Source organism: Pantherophis guttatus, chromosome 3 (genome assembly GCF_059756535.1).
Source record: "Pantherophis guttatus breed Tessera chromosome 3, ASM5975653v1, whole genome shotgun sequence".
NCBI classification, from domain to species: domain Eukaryota; kingdom Metazoa; phylum Chordata; class Lepidosauria; order Squamata; family Colubridae; genus Pantherophis; species Pantherophis guttatus.
Genome location: NC_142065.1, coordinates 35,022,698 through 35,042,560, shown reverse-complemented (window position 1 = coordinate 35,042,560; position 19,863 = coordinate 35,022,698). Strand labels below are relative to the sequence as shown.

At 37.9% G+C, this 19,863-nt stretch overlaps 1 protein-coding gene across 4 annotated transcripts in view; it reads left to right on the top strand.

Moving 5' to 3' along the window:
* Nucleotides 1–2,363: 2,363 nt before the first annotated feature.
* ACSS2 (acyl-CoA synthetase short chain family member 2) overlaps nt 2,364–19,863 on the top strand; it is a 62,959-nt gene continuing 45,459 nt past the window's right edge. For 2 of the 4 annotated variants that reach the window (XM_087889238.1, XM_087889237.1), the window contains exon 1: nt 2,364–2,764. Coding sequence is in view for 2 of the 4 variants with exons in the window: in XM_034414072.3 (XP_034269963.1) it covers nt 2,635–2,764; nt 6,210–6,405 (326 nt within the window). In the remaining 2 variants the exon portion in view is untranslated. Of the gene's footprint in view, nt 2,765–6,209; nt 6,406–19,863 lie in introns of all 4 variants that reach the window. The other 2 variants (XM_034414072.3, XM_034414071.3) reach the window with 2 other exon arrangements.

Sequence of the window (19,863 nt, the reverse complement as noted above, 5' to 3'; positions counted from 1 at the left end):
GCTTATTCTCTACCTCGTGCTTAAACAAATTATGGCTTAGCACAATTTATGAACTTATTTATTACTTCAAAATTGTACTCTGTTAGATTAGTTCTTGTTCTTAGATTCTATTGAAACAAATGTAAAAAAAAAAAGAATTATAACTTAAATCCAATTTATTTCAATGGGAACGAAGTGTGGATGGCACTTCCAAACTATCAGACTTTCAGCTTCCCAACTTTTCTATTTTAACTTGAAAACGTAGATTCAACTGATTACTGATATTTTAATTGTTTTTGTGGAGTTTGTAACCATATGAGCAGAAGCATCTTTGCATGTATGTGAGTTTGCACCACTTGCAAAGACTTGACAGATTGTGTCTTGCCCTTGAGCCCAGTGACTAAGCACAAAAAACTGCTAGAAAAATCAGTGCTTATTTGCTGGCTAATAATGATAATGATGATGATGTGCTCCCTCGATTTCATGCTTCTCATTTTTTCCTTATTCAAAAGTTTCTGACACTTTAGTGCTTCCATTTCTCTTTTCAGCATTGCTGACATGTGGACTATTCTGCATGAAGCCTCCTTTGCACCCATGCCCTCCCTGCACCACTATGGAACCCCAAGAACTGGGAAGCAGCTAAGCCATCCCTTTCGTCTAATGAGGGAACTGGTTGCCCTTGAAAGATACGGCCACAACTGGGGACAAGTTCTGTAACTATAGCTGCAGTTTGAAACAATTTCCATATGTAAAATGTCCATGGATAAAATGTCACTTACAAGAATAATTCAGGCAATATCACAATCGTAATGACATGTGATTAGTAAAGATCCTACCTATATGGTCCAAATATCAGGATTATACCCCCTATCTTGAACAGCCCTCAATCAATTTTAATTTTTTTTTCTAAAACATGAGTAGCAGTATGGGCTAGGAGAAGAAAATAAGCATCTATAAACTTTATTAGGCCAAATGAAGGTTTATAAAATCATTGTAAATATATTATTACCCTACAGTTAATCAAATAAAGGAATTAGTTTCATAGACTTTGTCTCTTGTTCTGCTTTTTAAATATGGAATTTATATCTGTTGATCATCTCACATTTTTCTTTGATATAAATAAGAAACCTACTTTGTGTAGAATAAAGGGCTATGTCTGGTTTAATTCAATATACAGACAGCTGCTTTGGTTTGAAAACCATGGTTTATGGTTTAGCTTGTGGGTAAATCCAACCTATAATAATTTAACAAGGACATGCTTTACTTTGCTGAACGTATAGAGCAATCTCTGTTCAAAATCAAAATCCAACAAGTTCAGTCTAGAGACAATTATATAATTTTATTTATTTAGCAAATTTATATAGCTGTCCATCCTACAAACATGATCTTAGGTGGTATACAAAAAAACAGAGTTAAAACAAGTATAAACCATTATTAAAAACGATTAAACAAATAGAACTAAGACTGTGGGAGAATGGATCAACATTCTGAATGCGACATCCTGCAGGTGCCCCAGGCTATTGGGGGAAAATGTTTTAAAAACTTTCTGGCAGGCTAATAGGGACTGGGCTAATTTCAGTTTAAGGGGAAAGGTATTTCAGAGTGTGAGAACCATGGTACAAAGGCTCCTCTCGCAATTTATTAGTATGATTCCAAAATTATTTTTTTAATGCTCCTATCATGAGCAATGGACTGAAACAATGGACACTATCAAATTAATATTCCTCAACTTCGGCAACTTTAACTTGTGGCCTTCAAGTCCCAGAATTCCCCAGCCAGCACAGTGGCTGGGAGATTCTGGGAGTTGAAGTTCACAGGTCTTTAAAAGTTGCCAAGGTTGAGAAGAAACACTGATTCCAGCTCAGAAAGAAGGATTTATTAATTTTGCATCTATTTCGCAGACCATGAACCCTGAGTCAGTGAAACGTCAGATCAGACTCTAAACACAAATGAGCAAGATTAGGCCGAGTAACCAAACTGGATCGAGATAAGCTCAAGTGTGATATTTTTTTTTTCTTGATTTCAGACCAAGGGCTTCATGGGCATAAATCCAGGGCTCCATGGAGGAGAAAGTTTAAGAGCAGTGTTTCTCAACCTTGGAAGCTTGAAGATGGGTGGATTTCAACTCCCAGAATCCCCCAGCCAGCAGAGCTGGCTGGGGGATTCTGGGAGTTGAAGTCCACCCATCTTCAAGCTACGAAGGTTGAGAAACACTGCCTACGAGGAACGCCAAATGCCATCAGAGTTCAGTGAAGCAAAGTGTGAAGTAACACGCGTTACCGCCTAAAGAGGACGGAGGCACTACTACCCCATTAAGTCCAGAGTCTAAAATTACACAATTGCACCACCCATTAGGGGAAAAGAATAGGCGGCCGCGACGTGCTGTAGAGCAGCCGTAAGCGAGAAGAGGCGGCCGGGCCAGCCCAGCTCAAGCAGTCGCTCTTTCCTCGTATCTCGGGCCAATTCACCCAGCAGCAGCCTTGGCCCTGGGCGGAGCTTGCCCGGGTTTCCTCCCGCCCCCGGCTCCTCCCAGAAGCCGGAGCCTAGTAAAGACAGCTCCGCCGGGGTGTTTCCTAGTTCAGCGCTCGTCATTCGCTCGCTTCTTGTCAGCCGCGGCTTGGCGTTCCGCTCCTTCTCTTGCTTGGAGCCCGGAGGATGGTGCTGCCCAAAGCAGAGCACGCCGCCAGGCTTTACCGGGCGTCGCCGGAGCCGGCGCGGGAAGCGCATGTGTCTTCCTTGGAAAAATACCGCGAGCTTTACCGACGCTCGGTGGAGGAGCCGCAGGGTGAGTGCCAGGCCGTGGTGGGCGAGGTTGGCGCGCCTTTCCCTGTCAGCTTGGGGGCAAGCTTCCAGGCCGCTCGCGGCTGCCTGGCTTCCTGACCGTGGCAGGCGGGATGGGAGGCGGACCGTGGCTGGGGCCGGAGGGCGAAAGAAGGACGCTTGGAAGCAAGAAGCCTCCGTCCCAAGGGCGCCACGGTCCAGCTTCTCTCCTCTCCTCTGCTACCATGTGCTCGCATAGCTGTCCTCTTCCTGCTCCTCCTGTAATAGAGTCGGATACTGGTAGCTGCCGATCCTTTTGATCGGATGCATCGAAGGCGAACCAGCCACTGCCCCGCAACCCATCCGTTAGCCGCAGGTGGGCAGTCCGGGCTGCGAAGCGGATTTCTCCGCTCTGGTGTGTGTGAGCAACAAGTGTCTCCTAGCATCTCTGCTAGAATTATTTTGCTGGGTTGTTTCAAGGAGGGGTGTGTAGGTGCTTCCCTTGTCTGGCTCCAAGTTAAGTTTCTGAATTTACAACCAGCGTCATGTTAATTATTTGTCCAAATGGAAGAAAAATAATCTCTTCTTGATCTATAAACAGGACCTCACCAACCTGGACCATAAAAAACAAACAAACAAACCAACTCCCTATTGTTTAACTTCTTATGCTAAAACAAAGAGCAGTTGAGCAGTTCAGAGTTAGACATGTATAAATGTGATTTTACTGTAATCCACAAATGTGTTTTCTTTTGGAAATTGGTTATATCAGATTATGAAATGGGACCAGCAGTTTGGAAGCTTCTGTACTTACGCATAGGTTTTCCATGCACAATATTTAATACTAATCTCATCAGACTTCTCTCCCCCCTAATTTATAACTGTGTCATTTGCTTCCTTACACAGTTGTTTATCTAAATGAGCATGAGTGTATAATGTAGTTAGATGATGTTGCATATTGAAGTAACATCCAAATGAAAGATGACAATACACTTCCAGCTGAGCAGCAGAAATGAGGAAAGGACTTCAGTCAATCTACAGTATACCCTGAGTTCATGTTTGTGTGGATCTTGAATACCCCAATAACTATTGCCAGAATAAAGACTTATTCACATTAGTCCTCCAGTATTTGGCTCAAAACCATGCCTAGATTATATGTTGTCAGTTCTAGGCTGTCAAAGATTTGGCTGAGGTTAGTAACATTCTCCTGGTTGTAGCAAGTTTTGTGGGGGTGTCTTTGAGTAAGTTTTTGACTCCTGGTTGCTGTTTGGACAAGTTCTTTCAGTTTTCTTGGCAAGGTTTTTTGGAAGTGGTTTGCCTTTGTTTGCTTCCTATGTCTGAGAGAAAGAATGCTCAAGGTCACCCAACAGGCTTTGTGCCTAAAATGGGACTAGAACTGACAATCTCCCAGCTTTTGCCTGAAGCCTTAATCACTATACTAAACTGGCTCTTGTAGCAAGATACTGACTACAATTGGGTGTTAACCTTTTAGCAATAGATAAGCAGAGAACCCAAGCAGCCAGATTTTAATATCTAGATCAGTTTTTCTCAACCTTAGCAACTTTTAAGATTTGTGGGCTTTAACTGGAGGAGTTCCCCTGATCTATGGAAGATCCCACCCCAAGATATTTTGTTACCATGTTTCTACCATGTTGTCTATGAGGGCTGTGTTTGCAACAGGTAGTCCTTGTTTAGTGGCTGCTTGATTTAGCACCACTCACAGTTGTATGGTTTTGGACAAACAAAAAGGGATGAACACAAATGAAGCTCATTGAGACTTGCAAGAGCTATAGGTCTGTAAAGTTATGTTTCTAAGTATGAGAGATATTTAAAGAAGATAACACATTCTTTATTGTTTTATCATAAAATACACACTCATAATAGTGCTGTTCTACACCCCATTGGTACATAAGGAAGAGATTATATTAGACTTTTCTGCTTGCAGAAGAAGTTGTAGAATATAAGTTTACTGAATTCAACACCCATTATGCAGAAGGAAATAAGTAGCATCCACAGAGAGAGAGAAACACAGCCTGATTAGGTGGCTCAGTGGCTAAGACACTGAGCTTATTGATCAGAAAGGTCGGCAGTTCGGCGGTTCGAATCCTAGTACAGGTCTCCTGCCTGAGCAGGGGGTTGGACTAGATGACCTCCAAGGTAGCTTCCAACTCTGTTACTGTTAAATTAAAAAACTCACCCACTTACTTAACTCATTGTACCAAAAGAAATATGTAAAACTACTAAAATACACTTCTCAACGAAGGACAAAAAAATAAGTAGTAGATAAAAACATTTGGTAGAAAATACTCTATTTCTCCCCTTCCAATGTCCTACCATGGTCCCCTGAACCTTTTCCCCTCCTCTGGCCCTGCTTTTTAATCTCCAAAAATGTCTTTGGGATTCATTTGAAGCCCAGTGGCATACTTGGAAATCAAGATGACTTTACAGACCACCATTCTTCATTTTCAGCATGTGTCAGCCTTTCAGTTGATTTGATTATAGTAATATATTTTTATAGTCAGGAAGGGGCAGGGAGTTTGATGAGCTTCAGGGAAAAAATTGTGTTAAGGCTCCAAAATATATTGATGTTAACACTAGAATTAACGGAACTGAAAACAAAGCATGCAATTAAGAATTAAATGAACAAGATTTTGCCAACATGTTTATTGATATTAAACAGTCAACTTGTGCATTGCTTTGGATTTGAAAATAAAAAGTTGCATTGGATTGTTTAAAAGCCCAGACATAGAATCACAGAATGCAGGATTATTGGCAGCTGTGCGAAAATGCATGACTACTTTAAGAAGTTGCCAACAAGTATTATGTTGGCTCCCCTACAGTTTGAATCCAAAACACTGCAGAGCCAGTGCAAATTCCAGAACTAAGTATATAAAGTATAGCTAGTCCTCAATTTATGACCACAATATTTTTATTTATAAAAGTGAGAAACATTTAATATTATGATAGATAAAAGGAAATTATTTAAACAATTTTTGTAATATTTCAAATTGGGAGAAAGAAGATAATTGGTGCATTTATGAACATATAATGTAGATTCTACTCAATATATGGGCAGTATATATTTTCAGTTATAATGATAGTATGTAGTTAAATAGGAAATTATGATGGAATTCAAAATATTAACTTTCTGCTTTGTCCTGCTTGTGAATGTACCCAGAAACATCAGATTAGTTGCTATGGAAAACAGGATGTTAGCTAGAATTCTCCTATCTTGCCTCTGAATAAATGGCACGTGAATGAAATATTATCATGAAAAAAAATCTTGATTGTGGATCTTTTTTTGCTAAGAATGACTATTAATATAGGCTTCAGAATACAGCCAATATCTAGCAAAAGTTAGACCTGCCTGCTTACTCCTTAGTAAGTGTTCATAAGATTGCACGGTGGGTCTTTAGACACTGATATCTGACAGTGTTTATGTGTTTGAAACATTTTTTTTTACTTTTTTGCAGAATTTTGGGGTGATATAGCCAAAGAATTTTACTGGAGGAACCAACACACTGGACCATTCCTGCAGTACAATTTTGATGTTACCAAAGGGAAAATCTTTATTGAATGGATGAAAGGAGCTACAACCAACATTTGCTACAATGTTTTGGACAGAAATGTTTATGAGAATAAACTTGGAGACAAGATAGCATTTTATTGGTAATGTTCTGCTTCTTACTTAGTTTTAGAGAGTTCCGATATAAATTTAACATTAAATTGTGGTTGTGAGATGAAATATTGGAGATGATGGTAAAGGATGAATAAGTATTGTGTCTTTAGAAACTCTCTTGCAAGGTGCAAAAGAAAGTAAAGGGAATTATCCTCAGATATTATGGATTTCTCAGTTTTCATGCTCTGTCTAAAATGCAAATTGCAAAAAAACTACCCTTCATTTAGTGATTACCTGGCAATCATTCACTAATACAACAATAATGCAAAATTCATTTCTGACCTATGCATGCATTTGCAACCATTTTTACTAAACAACAAATGGGTATACTCTCTAAAGTATTTTTTAAATCTTTGTGGTGCTGCTCTTATTTATCTTATTATTTCTGTTTAACAGGCTTCAGTTTGTTAAAGCAATACTTTATAGCAGGACTGTAAAACTCACTGCCCGCGGGCCAAATGCATCACATGATGGCCACGCCCATGCCCAGTTTAGCAAAGGGGAAAAAAGTCGCGATACGTCACGTGACGCCATTCCGAGTTAGACATTCCTGCTTTATAGTACTTTCAACATGTCACATTTCTTCCAGCTGTAGGCTAATCTTAGTCAAATGATAGAGCTTGAAAACAACAGTAAACTATACTTTGGCTGTGTGTAGTAGCCATAAAAGCAAATATTTTTGCATAACAGATACTTGTTGAAAAAACAACGTTTATTGCCATCTATTCATTAGCATATATTCCTTTTTCACAGTGATCTACATATGCAGTTTTAATTTTTTTGCATATTTATCTATTTAAATATATGGCCACCCCCTTGCTTCTGTAACTCTGAGTGACAATCAATAAATTAAAACCATAACACTGAAAACCTAACATTTTAAAAAAGTAACTGCCATGTAATAGCTTCATTGTTTCTTGTATTCAAGGATATTAATATAACTTATTTCCTCTTTCTGATAGTTCTAGTTTCTAGTTCCCTTTTGCTTTACTGAGCAAAAGAAGAATCAGGAAATGTGACACGAATCCTGTCAACGTTTAGTAGGACGTAAGTCCAACTGATTTCACTCAGATTATACTCCAGAATGTTTCCATTTTTTGCAGCTATAATAGTATTGCTGTTTATAAAGCTGACTTAACATTTATTTAACCAATTACTGTAATTAAAAATAATTCCTACAGCAATGCAAATCGATAAAACCATATAAAGCTGCAAAAATTAAAACCATAAAACAACAGCAAATAAATGGCAATGCTATTGTTACAATACAGTAACTGGCATACCAATGAAAAGTAACTTAAAGGTTATATAAATAACAGGGTCTTCAGCTGATAATAAAAGTAAACTATGACAACCATAAAGGTTTGTAAAAGGAATTCCACAAGTGCTCCACCACCTATATCTGGAATGCTCTTTCTTTTGAGTGGCCATATAGAGAAAATCTGGAAAATATGATATAATCGAGGGGGGATCCCTTCTTGATCCTTTGCTAGAAAAAACTTCCCATCAGATATCCAAATCCTAAACTATATAATGCTTTGTATGTCAGAACAAGTATTTAGCCATAACTTTTTAGCATGATGGCAGCTATCACAATTTTTTCAGATGGTGTAACCTTATCCTAAGAGGTGGTCTCTTTCAGTAGCCTAGTTGCAGCATTTTGTACTACCAGTAGTTGTATCCATACTATGCATATTGAAATATTTTCTAAGCAGACTTCAGAGTTCAAATTATCTTACAGTTTTTCTAAATCAGATTTAGAATTAGAATAGAATAGAATTCTTTATTGGCCAAGTGTGATTGGACACACAAGGAATTTGTCTTTGGTGTATATGCTATCAGTGTACATAAGGAGAATAAAATACATTCATCAAGATTAAAAAGATACAACACTTAGTGATAGTCAAGGTTACTAATAAGCTATCAAATCATACTAGGAAACAAATAAAAACAATATAAATTGAAAGATACAAACAACATGGTTATAGTAATAAGTGGGAAGGGATAGATACTAGTAAGGAAGAGAAGAATAATAGTAATACAGTCTTAGTAAATTATTTGACAGTGTTGTGGGAATTAGTTGTTAAGCAAAGTGATGGCATTCGGGAAAAAACTGTCCTTGTGTCTAGTTGTTCTGGAGTGCAGTGCCCTATAGCATCGTTATGAGGTTAGAAGTTGAAACAATTTATGTCCAGGATGTGAGAAGTGTGAAGATATTTTCACAGCCCACTTTTTGACTCATGCACTATACAGATCAAAGGCAGGTTGGTGGCAATTTGTTTTTATCAGGCTATCTGAGGAAAAAGTATAGGAGATACAAATAAGTTGCATTTTTTTTCAATATTAAAGCAATAGTTGACATCTCAGAATCTGAATTTTACAGCTATTGATAGCTGTAAAATTCAATTTTACATTCGATTCAAAACCAATATTGATTAAAGATAGTCTGGCAGCAAGACATTTCTTTGTGAGGCAATATTGCACCCTTTGATGCTAGATAGGACAATAAACTATGGAAAGTAATGTCAATATAATCCTTTGAATATGTCTCCTGTTTCAATTTATATTGAATATACTCAAGGAAACAGATTATTTGGGCAAAACTACAAGAGTGTGTAAAAAACAGGTTCACTTAATGTAAGCTGGAAGTGATATGCCTATGCACCATTTTGAGGCCATAGAATTTCTTTTACTTTTTCTGGAATATTCTGCAACATTGTAGTTTGCCTCAATATCCATGCATGAACTTAATTGTATTGTATATATTGTAATCTTTTTAAGTGGCATTGAGAACTACTTATAATATTTTGCTACAGTTTCAGTTACTGTGGGTCAGTGCGGATACATAACTTTGATAATTCAATGTCATAAGGTAATTTAATAATGAGACAGAGAAAAGAAGACAGGTTCTATTTAAAGCATATTGGAGGAAAGAAACTATTATGATTTACAGGTAGTTCTCAATGAGTTTTGCCCATTTTATTACCTTTATTACTACAGTTGATAAGTGAATCACTGCAGTTCTTACAGTGAATCATTTGCTTGTCAGAAGGTAATGACATGACCCCGAGACATTGCAGCCATCGTAAATAAATGCCAGTTGCCCAGCATCCGGATTTTGATCATATGATCATGGGCAGGAGTGGTATTCACTTACCTTTGCTACCAGTTCACAAATGTGAACGCGCACGATTCATTTTTGTCTTAAATTTTTACCTACCATTAGAAGAGGCACCAGAGTTAGCAAAAACCAATAAATGTCATTAGGGCAATGACAAACAATAAATGTCATTAAATACTTTCAGCTATTGGTAAATAAGCAGACATGGAATGAATTTGCTATTTAGAAGTGTTCAAATTAGTTTTTTATGCTGCTTATTTCTGCTAGTGTTGCAAATATGTGAATTGGAAATCTTGACTTTACTGTATTTATTGTTTATAGAGATATAGAAATTATGTGCAGCAAAGGATTAGAATTTGCCATCATGATTGTATAGATAGAAGCTTTTGTACTCTGAAGATTATATAAGATGATGCATTTTATTTTAGCTTGAGGGAAATTGTCCCTGAAAAGGGATGCTATTGGAATAAAAAAAAAATTTTTTTTTGTTCAGCTAACGAACAAAGCCATCCAGAGTCACAGAGGCGATGGATGGCATAAAAATTCAATAAAATAAATAAATAAAAAATATTCTTAGTCTATGAAATTGAAAGTTACTCTGGTCACAGCTCCTGATTTAGAAAGTCATTGGGTATTCTAGCTCAGCAAAGTGACTTTTATCTATTTTCTCTGATCTGGTTTTAGGGCTTGATGTTTGCTCTGCAAACATGAAAAGATATTGCATACCTTTAAAGTAGAGTTTCCTTATGCTAAAGTTAGAAAATAATATGTGTTGTGGTACGTACAAACCTCTCCCTTTCTGGACTTTAGAAACTTAGAGCTATCCTCCCTAAATTGCTTCCCTGCAGATGGGAGAAAAGATACTGTGTTCATGAAGCAGTCTTTCTGGTGTAAAAAAAGCAGATTGGGAAAGACCACTTTTCTTCTCATGTTTTTCCTCTGGGAAAAGTAGAACCCGCTCTTTTGCCTGGACTCCTGTTCCCATGGATCTTTTAGTATGCTTTTGAAGATAGCATTGGTGATAGTTTAAAAAGGGTTGAGGAAAATGGAAAGAATATTTTATTGAGCATGCCTAATATAGAGTCAGTCTTTTTATAATTCTCCTCCTTCATCCTGTAAACTTTCTGTTCTTTGTTGAAGTATGCATATTTGAAACTCTATTTTCTAAAACAGGGGTCTCCAACCTTGGCAACTTTAAGACTTTAAGCTTTGCTGGCTGAGGAATTCTGGGAATTGAAGTCCACAAGTCTTAAAGTTGCTAAGGTTGGAGACCCCTGTCTAAAATACATATGGATTATATGTAAAATGGTGGCTGTGTAGGATTCCTTTACATAGGGTTTTTTTCTTAAGTTTATTGGTGTCCCTCCATATGCTACACATAGGACTATTGCATTTTGATCTACGTGTTTGTTTATAAATAAATGTATGAATGAATGAATGAATGTTGCATTTTTGTGGGGTACAAAATACAATACAATGTTGATCCAAGCTGTTAAACCAGAAGTTGGCAATATGGATACTTTCCAGCTGCTTTGGATTGCATGTCCAATAATCTTTTACCATTGGCTGGATTGCTGGGATTGATCAGAGGTAAAATCCAGACATCAGATTATCACATTGTGAAAACTGTCTATTGTATACGTATACCAGAGGTGGGTTTCAGCAGGTTCTGACCAGTTCTGGAGAACCAATAGCGGAAATTTTGAGTAGTTCAGAGAACCAGTAGTAAAAATTCTGACTGGCCCTGCCCCCATCTATTCTCTGCCTCCCAAGTACCAGCTGATTGGGAGGAAATGGGGATTTTGCAGTAACCTTCCCCTGGAGTGGGGTGGGAATGGAGATTTTACGGTATCCTTCCCCTGCCATGCCCAGCAAGCCACGCCACACCATGCCCACCAAGCCACACCCACAGAACCGGTAGTAAAAAATTTTGAAACCCACAACTGACATATACGTATACGTATACATATATGTATACATACATACATACATACATATGTATATGTATACATACATATACATATACATATACATATACATATACATATACATATACATATACATATACATATATATATATATATATATATATATATATATAAATATATATATACGTATGCAAGTCTTGGCGTATTCGGTTCTTTTCCCGTGTAAGATTGAGAGTATCCTGGCGACATTTTGACGAGGTCTCATTCGTCATCTTCAGGCTGGTGTCTTCGGCTTCGTGCTTGTGTGAGCAAAGCGTGATTGGAGATGCCGTCTCTCTATAAATACTGGTGGGGAGGTGTAGAGTGCTGGCTTTGTTGTTGTAAGTGGGTTGGTTGGCTGTGTTGTTACATCTTGATTAGTAGATGGAGTTGATGTTTGCAGATTAGTCGGCTGCTCGTAACATCCTGTGTGGGCGAGGTCCTAGCTGTGTGCCCATTAGCCTTTTGTGTTGTAACGACCTGGGTAATGGGTTGTGTGATAGCATCCTGAGCTCTAGTGTTGTGACATCCTGAGTTCTGTGATGTATTGTCTTGAGCAGATGGCTGTGATGCAACATCCCGGGCTTTGGTTTGGCTCTGAGGCTGAGGTCTTGTCATGTGCTCATGGCGTGTGTTAGTTTGCTTTGTGTGGGGATCGGAGGGGGGCGCAGCAGCTGGCGATCCTATTTTCCGCACAACAACAATCCTGTTAGGTGAGTTGGGCTGAGAAAGAGAGAGAGTGAATGGCCCAAGGTCACCCAATTGCTTTCATGTCTAAGGTGGGACTTGAACTCAAGGTTTTGTGCCTTAACCATTAGATCAAACTGGCTCTCTGAATTACAGATAATCCTTGACTGACAACTGTTCAATTAGTAACCGAAGTTAAAATGTTACTGAAAAAATGGACTTATGACTTATGACCATTTTTTCACACAACCGTAGCAGCATCTCCATGGTCACATGATCAAAATTAAATTCTTGGCAACTGACTCATATTTATGACAGTTACAGTGACCCAGAGTTGTGTGATTACCTTTTGTAACCTCCTGACAAACAAAGTCAATGAGGAAGCCATGTTACTAACTTAACAACTGCAGTGATTCACTCAACAGCTGTGGCAGGAAAGGTTGTAAGGTTATAAAATGGGACAAAAGTCTCGCTTAGCAACATAAATTTTGGACTCAATTGTGGTTGTAAGTTGAGGACTATCTGTATACTCATTCAGACTGCTTTTCTGCTTTGTAAATAGCTTTACATATTGCTCAGTGATTTGAGTGGATAAATTTAGCCTTGTGATTTCTAGAGCATAGTTTATGGCTTGGCATAATCTACGAACCTCACCAATTGTGGTTCTATACTAATTTATGGCTAAACTAACCACGATTTAATGTAATAGGTAAAGCAGATACTTCTTATGATTTTTAAAGAGATGAAATAGTGTTGATATTGGGCTACTACCAAAGATCACAAAGAATGGTGAATTGCAGATTTGTGTTATTTTCAAATGTTAAGTGCTAAGCTAAGGCCTCAATCATCAGGTCTACAGGGCAAATAATGGTTATGCTCCTTTTCTTGCAGAAGTTCATTGGAAAACGTCAAATTGACCCTTTCTTTTCTAGTCCCTGCCAAATGTCTCAAAAAGTTTCACTAACACTCTTCAACTCCTTTTCATATAAGAATTTTTAATGAACCATTTTTTTCTGTATTAAGAATTAAGTGTATGTGTGCGCGCACATGTACGAATTACAAGATTTCTGTCTTAAAATAACATCTCTAATATACATGCTTATTGAGAATTTTCTCTTTCTACTTGGCTGTGGTTATAGTTTTGCAAGACTTCATTTCAGAAATTGCATTTCACCAATGCTGGTACTTTGCCAGGATGGTTAGTTGAGTAAGAAAACCAGATAGACAGATGCCATAATCTCTGAAAGATGATTGCTCATACTCTATAATTACACAGGAGATATTGGTTAATGTCTAGAAATAAGTAGTGCTGTTTGTGTAGAGACATGCTTTGAACAATTTCTCTTAAATATACATGACAATAATTTAAAATAATAGTGAACGGATTTTTGATAATTCTGTTAATTTTATTAAAACTATCTGCTGCATGCTTGGGCTGTAGTTTGCTTCAGATACAAAGTGAGAAGGATGCTTTAGCATCCAATTCTTGAAACTCTTTAAAGCAAAACTGCTTTAAACTCTAAACAAATCTTTTAAGGAGGTAAAAAAAATTTTTTTTTCCCTGCAAAAAAGATGACACAATTACTGCATGCACTCTGATTTGGATGGTGTATATTCAAAACTGAAAGTGGTAGTGCTTAATAACGTTACATATTTTTTGAATGTTCTTGGGATTGTCTCTTCAAGCTATGCTTACCTAAACTAAAAGTGTTTAAAGTAGGAACACATAGTAGGTTTTTCAAAGATTATGCAAATCCCATCTTATTTTTAAAATCTAGAATATGAAAGAAAGCAGACTCATAATGCTACTTTAAAGGAATACTTTTTAGAGGAGATAGATTGATATAAAATTATCACTGTTACTCCTGCTTTTTGTCACAGTTGTTTTTGTATTAATCAGTACATTCAGCAGTTCAGGACTGGACATAGAAAAGCTTTCTTAAATGTGCAAACATATAACCTCTAGGATTTAAGTTCGAGTTGTTCTAGATCGGATATTAGGAAGTGATGGATGCTATTCACAATTGCCAATAAATGAACTCATTTGTGAGAATTGCTACTCAGCAACATTGTATCAACCCCAGAATATATACCAGGCCAAGAAATCAATTCCACCAGAAGACAAACTATTTTTTATTAAGATTGGCTATAATATAGAACAGTGATGGCTAACCTTTTTGCCATCGCGTGCCAAAAGCAGGGGTAGTGGAAGGGGATTGCATGCGCGCGTGTCCACACCCATAATTCAATGAGCCCCGTCCCCCCACGCATGCACACATGACACCCCCGCTCTCCCCCCGCTCTCCCCCTGCTTTTGGCACATGATGGCACGGTGGGCCCAGTAGGCCCATTTTTTTGCTCTCCCCAGGCTCCAGAGCCTTTCTAGGAGCCTGGGGAAGGCAAAAACAGCCTCACCCCCCCCGAGGCCCTGGAAACAGCCCGTTTCCCGACTTCCAGTGAGCCCAGAAGGCCCGAAAATCAGCTGGCCAGTACGCACATGTGTGCTGGAATGAGGTAGGGCAACGCGTGCCATAAGTTAGCCATTACGGATATAGAATCTTGCAAATCTGACTGTGATTTATCTCCTCCCCCTCTTACACTCCTGAGAATTAGGGTGGTGGCTTTCTGAGAGATCTTTACATACCTTCTGCATGACTTGAGCTTAGGCCATGTTTTTTACCTTGTTGCTTTGATAACAAATTCTGCTTATCTGTGCTAAAATCATCTTCTTTACTCTCTACGTATCTGGAGGATGAGAAATGGTTTTATCTCATGGTAGAGGAACTCTTAGGAAGAATTTCCTTGTCCATGTATTGACTATCAGCAATTCTACTGGTATGGTGTCATATCTGCTTATAGTTAACAAGAGACATTATCAGGAAAACCACTTTCTTATTTTCAGGGAACTTAATCGACAGTGTATGTTGCTTGCTTAAGCTATTTTGAAATAAATTTGGAATTGCATAAGAATGAATTTAACCCTTAGATAATTCACATTACTCATTTCTAAATCTGCATCGGAAAGATTCTTAGTGTGATAGTTACTAGGTAGGTATTGTTAGTATTAACAAATGCAGAACCATTAATTGCAGGTAAAATAGAGGATTTCTTCCAGAACTATACAGTAAAAATCAATTAGATGTCAATTAGATAAATAATACTTTTTATTATAAAAAATTAAAGATAAAATATAACTTTTTACTATATGATTATGACTGTGGAGAGGGAGGAGACCTACGGCTTTTCAAATGCTGATGGACTGCAATTCCTACATGCTTTGCTGTTAGTGATAGTTGCTGAACTATAACCCTGACAGTAGCTGAATAACCATAGTTTTTCCATCTCAAATTTAGACAGCACCCTTTTTTGGGGAATTGTTTGTCTAACATGAAAAGTGCATTCAGAATTCCATATGATAAAACAGTATTTCAAAATCAACATGTAGGTTACATGGGGAAATTGAAGAATAGGATATGGTGGCCTGGATGAGAATGGAAAGGGAGCATGTCTATGCTTGTATCCTAGTTTAATTTCAGAAAATACCCCATGCACATGGTCACTGATGTTTAAGACAGCATTATGGTGATATATAAATTTATACCCGTGCCATACTGCAGTTAATGAGATTTTATAATGCACAAATGGGGCCTGTGAGTATTCCCAACTCTCTTTATGACCTTGTGTACATTTTTGAAGAGAAACTGGAAGAAATATAGAAAAAGCTTTTAGTTCTCTTTCAGTGATTAAATCAAATTTATGTTGCAGATAATACTTGAATTGCAAATTAATGAAAGGGAGGGAACTGTAATTTGCTTAAAAGCTTTAGGCGGCCTTTCCTGCCTGTAAGCTGTTACATTAATCCAGAATTGTTATTAATTAAGCTAACTGTGCGGGACTAATGGTGATGTCCTAAATCTTGATGCACAAAATAGATATTCATGCACATAGAGAAGCAGTGGCTACTTTAAATTCCATTTTGATGATATTGTACAACATGGTACAATGTTGCTGAGAAATGGCAATGTTGCTCGGCCATTGTGACACAACCATGGCCACACAAATGTTCCTCAATATCCTTATAAGAATGCTTTCTTAACTCTTACCCTCTGAAATTCCTTTACTTGAGATTTTATTTAAGATTCCATCATAACTTAAACACCTATCTACCTAGACCTATCTACAGAACAAATCTACTTTCTTAATGTTACTGTAGAACTACATAGTGGAAACACAAACCTCACATTCTACAGGAAATTCACCGATTGTCATGTATACCAACATGCTTCCAGCTTTCACCCAAAACATACCACCAAATTTACAGTCAGGCTACCAATTGTTAATTGATGAAATATAATCTGTCTCCCATGTGATCTGCATCTACATAATCAACCTGTCTTCCTCTTCCACCTAGTTTAAAGCTATATCAGTGATGGTGAACCTTTTTGGCACCAAGTGCCCAAACCGGAATGCGTGTGCATGTGCGTGCGCCAGAGCACAGGAAACCAGAAGACCAGCTGGCCAGTGCGCATGCATGCACTGGCCAAGCTGGTCTTTTGGTTTCCAGCACATGCATGCGCGCTGGCCAGCTAGTCTTTGCATGTGCTGGAGCATCGGAAACCCGAACACCACCTGGCTGGCGTGTGCATGCCTGTTTTTTGGCCATTTTCTGGCCGTTTCCCAGTGCTCCAGCACCCGCAAAGACCAGCTGGCCGGCACACATGTGCATGCTGAAAACCAGCAGAGCAGCTGGTGATGGCGCACGTGCCCACAGAGAGGGCTCTGTGTGCCACCTCTGGCACGCGTGCCATGGGTTTGCCATCACGGGCCTATATCAACCTAGTCATGCTATGATCCAATGAAGGAAACTGTGAAGCAAATTAGTTGGTTGGAAAAAGTGCCATCAGTCTCCTTAAGTTTTTGGAAGTTGTACCAGAGCTTCCTCTTCGATGTGTGTATTTATGAATATTTGTGCAAGGATATCCTTTTGGCACAATGTGGCTCGTAATTTTTAACATTAAATCATGCAGTCTCTTGATTTTGGCAATAGGTGTCAAGTGTGAGTGAAGAAACTAGAATATTTTAGCTCTTGGTATATTCATAGAAAATTCTACAGAGAGGACATGTTTTATATCTTTAGAAACTATGACATTTTCTTAACAGTCCTTAATACTTTTGTGTTAAAATCTATGTAAAACTGCTCTGAAGGAGTTTATCTGAAGTTATATAGCACTTTTGAATTAGAGAGTACATTCCAGAAAAGCCATATCTGGGGATAATGGGTGCTACTGTGGTTCACCAGGCTCAGCAGGTGGTAGCATGGGACATGTAGTCAACATGACCAATTTCAGAAAGCAAAGGGCATTGTCTCTAGTCAGTATTTTCATTGGGACTACCTGGGAAATCAGGGCAGTTGGCTAGTTGGAAATTGGAAAGAAAGAATCTTGGAGAAAGGCAGTGGTAAATCACATTTATAACAAGAAAATGGAATGGATGCAGGTGTCAAGCTCTGCTTGAAGGTGGCTTTACGTTTTACCACTACCTGTCATATTACCTGCCAAAATAGAATAAATTATTATTATTTAAATTTGCTTATGCCCATCTCGCCACAAGGCAACTGAAATGGAAGATAGATTTCTGGTTATTATAATAATGAATGGGGAATGGGCAGTCATATAAGAGAGTTTAAAAAGGAGAATATAGATAGCCTTGAACTGAATTTTGAAGACAACTGTTCAATAACGTGAGCCAACTATATACATGTAGTTCTTGACCTACAAACATTTGTTTAGTGACCGAAGTTACACCGGTACTTGGTGTAAGTGACTTATGATCGTTTTTCACATTTATGACCATTGTGGTATCCCCATGGTCACTTAATCAGAATTCAGACACTTTGCAACTGGCATGTATTTATGACAGTTGCAATGTCCAGGGGTCATGTGATCACCTTTTCCTACTTTCTTACAAGCAAAGTCAATGGGGAAGCCAGATTCACTTAATAACTGTATTACTAACTTAATGACTACAGTCATTAACTTAACAATTGTGACAAGGTCGTACAATGGGACAAAACTCACTTAAAAGCTGTCTTATTTAACAATGGAAATGTTGGGCTAAATTGTGGTCATAAGTGGAGGACTATCTGTAGATTTCTACGCTTACTATAAAACATTTTTGTCAGCAATGTATATTGGAACTCGCAATCTTGCGATGCTTTCTGATCAATGTAGAATTATGCAGAAATGGACTTTTCAACATATGTTTCCAGTCTGTTCAAATTAAACAATTCTAGATTCAATAGTCATGCGCTTACAACACTAGATAACTTTAAGAAGGCAGTACATGAACATTATATAGGTAATATAAGTTTCTTCATATATTTGCTTAATATATCTACATGGGAGTGTCCATATACCAGGTGGACATACTGAAATAGCTTTCTAATGACCTGCAGATTTAACAGCCATAAAGTTTATAGCTACCCGGAGATCAGAAACAGGTCTTTCTTCTACAACTGGGAAGAACTTTATTCTAAAGACACATTGTAAATTTCTCTTTCGTCTAATAAAAAAATGATTGTCTATGGCATGTTGTTGCCTTTTAAGCCGAGTTACATTTCTACTAAATATTATTGGGTTCATTCTAAGGAAGCATGTAACTCTGGAAACTGAAAGCATACATATTTATTAATATTCCATTTTTTTCATTATGGAAATTGAACTGGGTTCTGAACCTTAGTTTAACACCGAGCAAAATAGTTTTCTGCATACCATCAGAAAATTGGTGCAGCCAAGAAGAATTTCATACTTAATATTTTTAGTGGAGCTCTGTAGTAAAAGAAAAAATGGGTAGCAGCTTGTAGGCATTTACAGTATGTTCTTAACTCTTGGGGAAGATGGGAATTTCTGCCAATGTGAAAATATGTTCCCTAGGTAAAAGTCAAACCTGCTAGAAGTTTTATTTTTGATGACTTCATGGAATATCCACATGCCATTCCCTTCTTTTGGGATATTTTATCAGCTTTCCAGCCTCCCTGAGAATTTAGGATTACTTGATGGTCTCCTATCCAAATACTAATTCTGTTCTGCTGTTTCTAGGTATTGCCATCTCCACTATTCATACTTTGCCTTTCTTAGTAACAGTTGTTAAGTCTGTTATGTTATGTGGCAATTGCTTGTCTGTCTGAATTCTAAAGTTCCAGAGTAGTTTGGTTTCTTCATTTTTTATGACTTTCTCTATTTTATGGTCCCATCAGTTCTTGCTTGCAAACAAATGGTATTTCATGTAGATTTTCCACTGCACCATTGTTGCTACTTGTCATGCTGTTATTTATAGTCAGTCTCTTCAGTCTTATTGCAGCATCTAACAAGGTTTATTATTATTGACCACATTTGATCCTGTTTAGTTTCTAAGATGCAGCTAAAGTTGACTAGATGTTGCCACATCACTGGGCCCTCAGAGCAACAAGTAAACTTTCAATGACTTGTTGTAGAGCTGGTTGAACACTAGCAGATGCTTGCAAGTGAGCTGTTGTGTGATTGGAAGAGTGACACAAAGACCTCATATGGAAGTGCTACAGTTTTTATTTAATGGTCCTTATATAACAGTATCCTGAGATAATAATCTCAGTTCTAATTCTCACTATTTTTGAGAGTGTTTTGGCAGTCTGATAC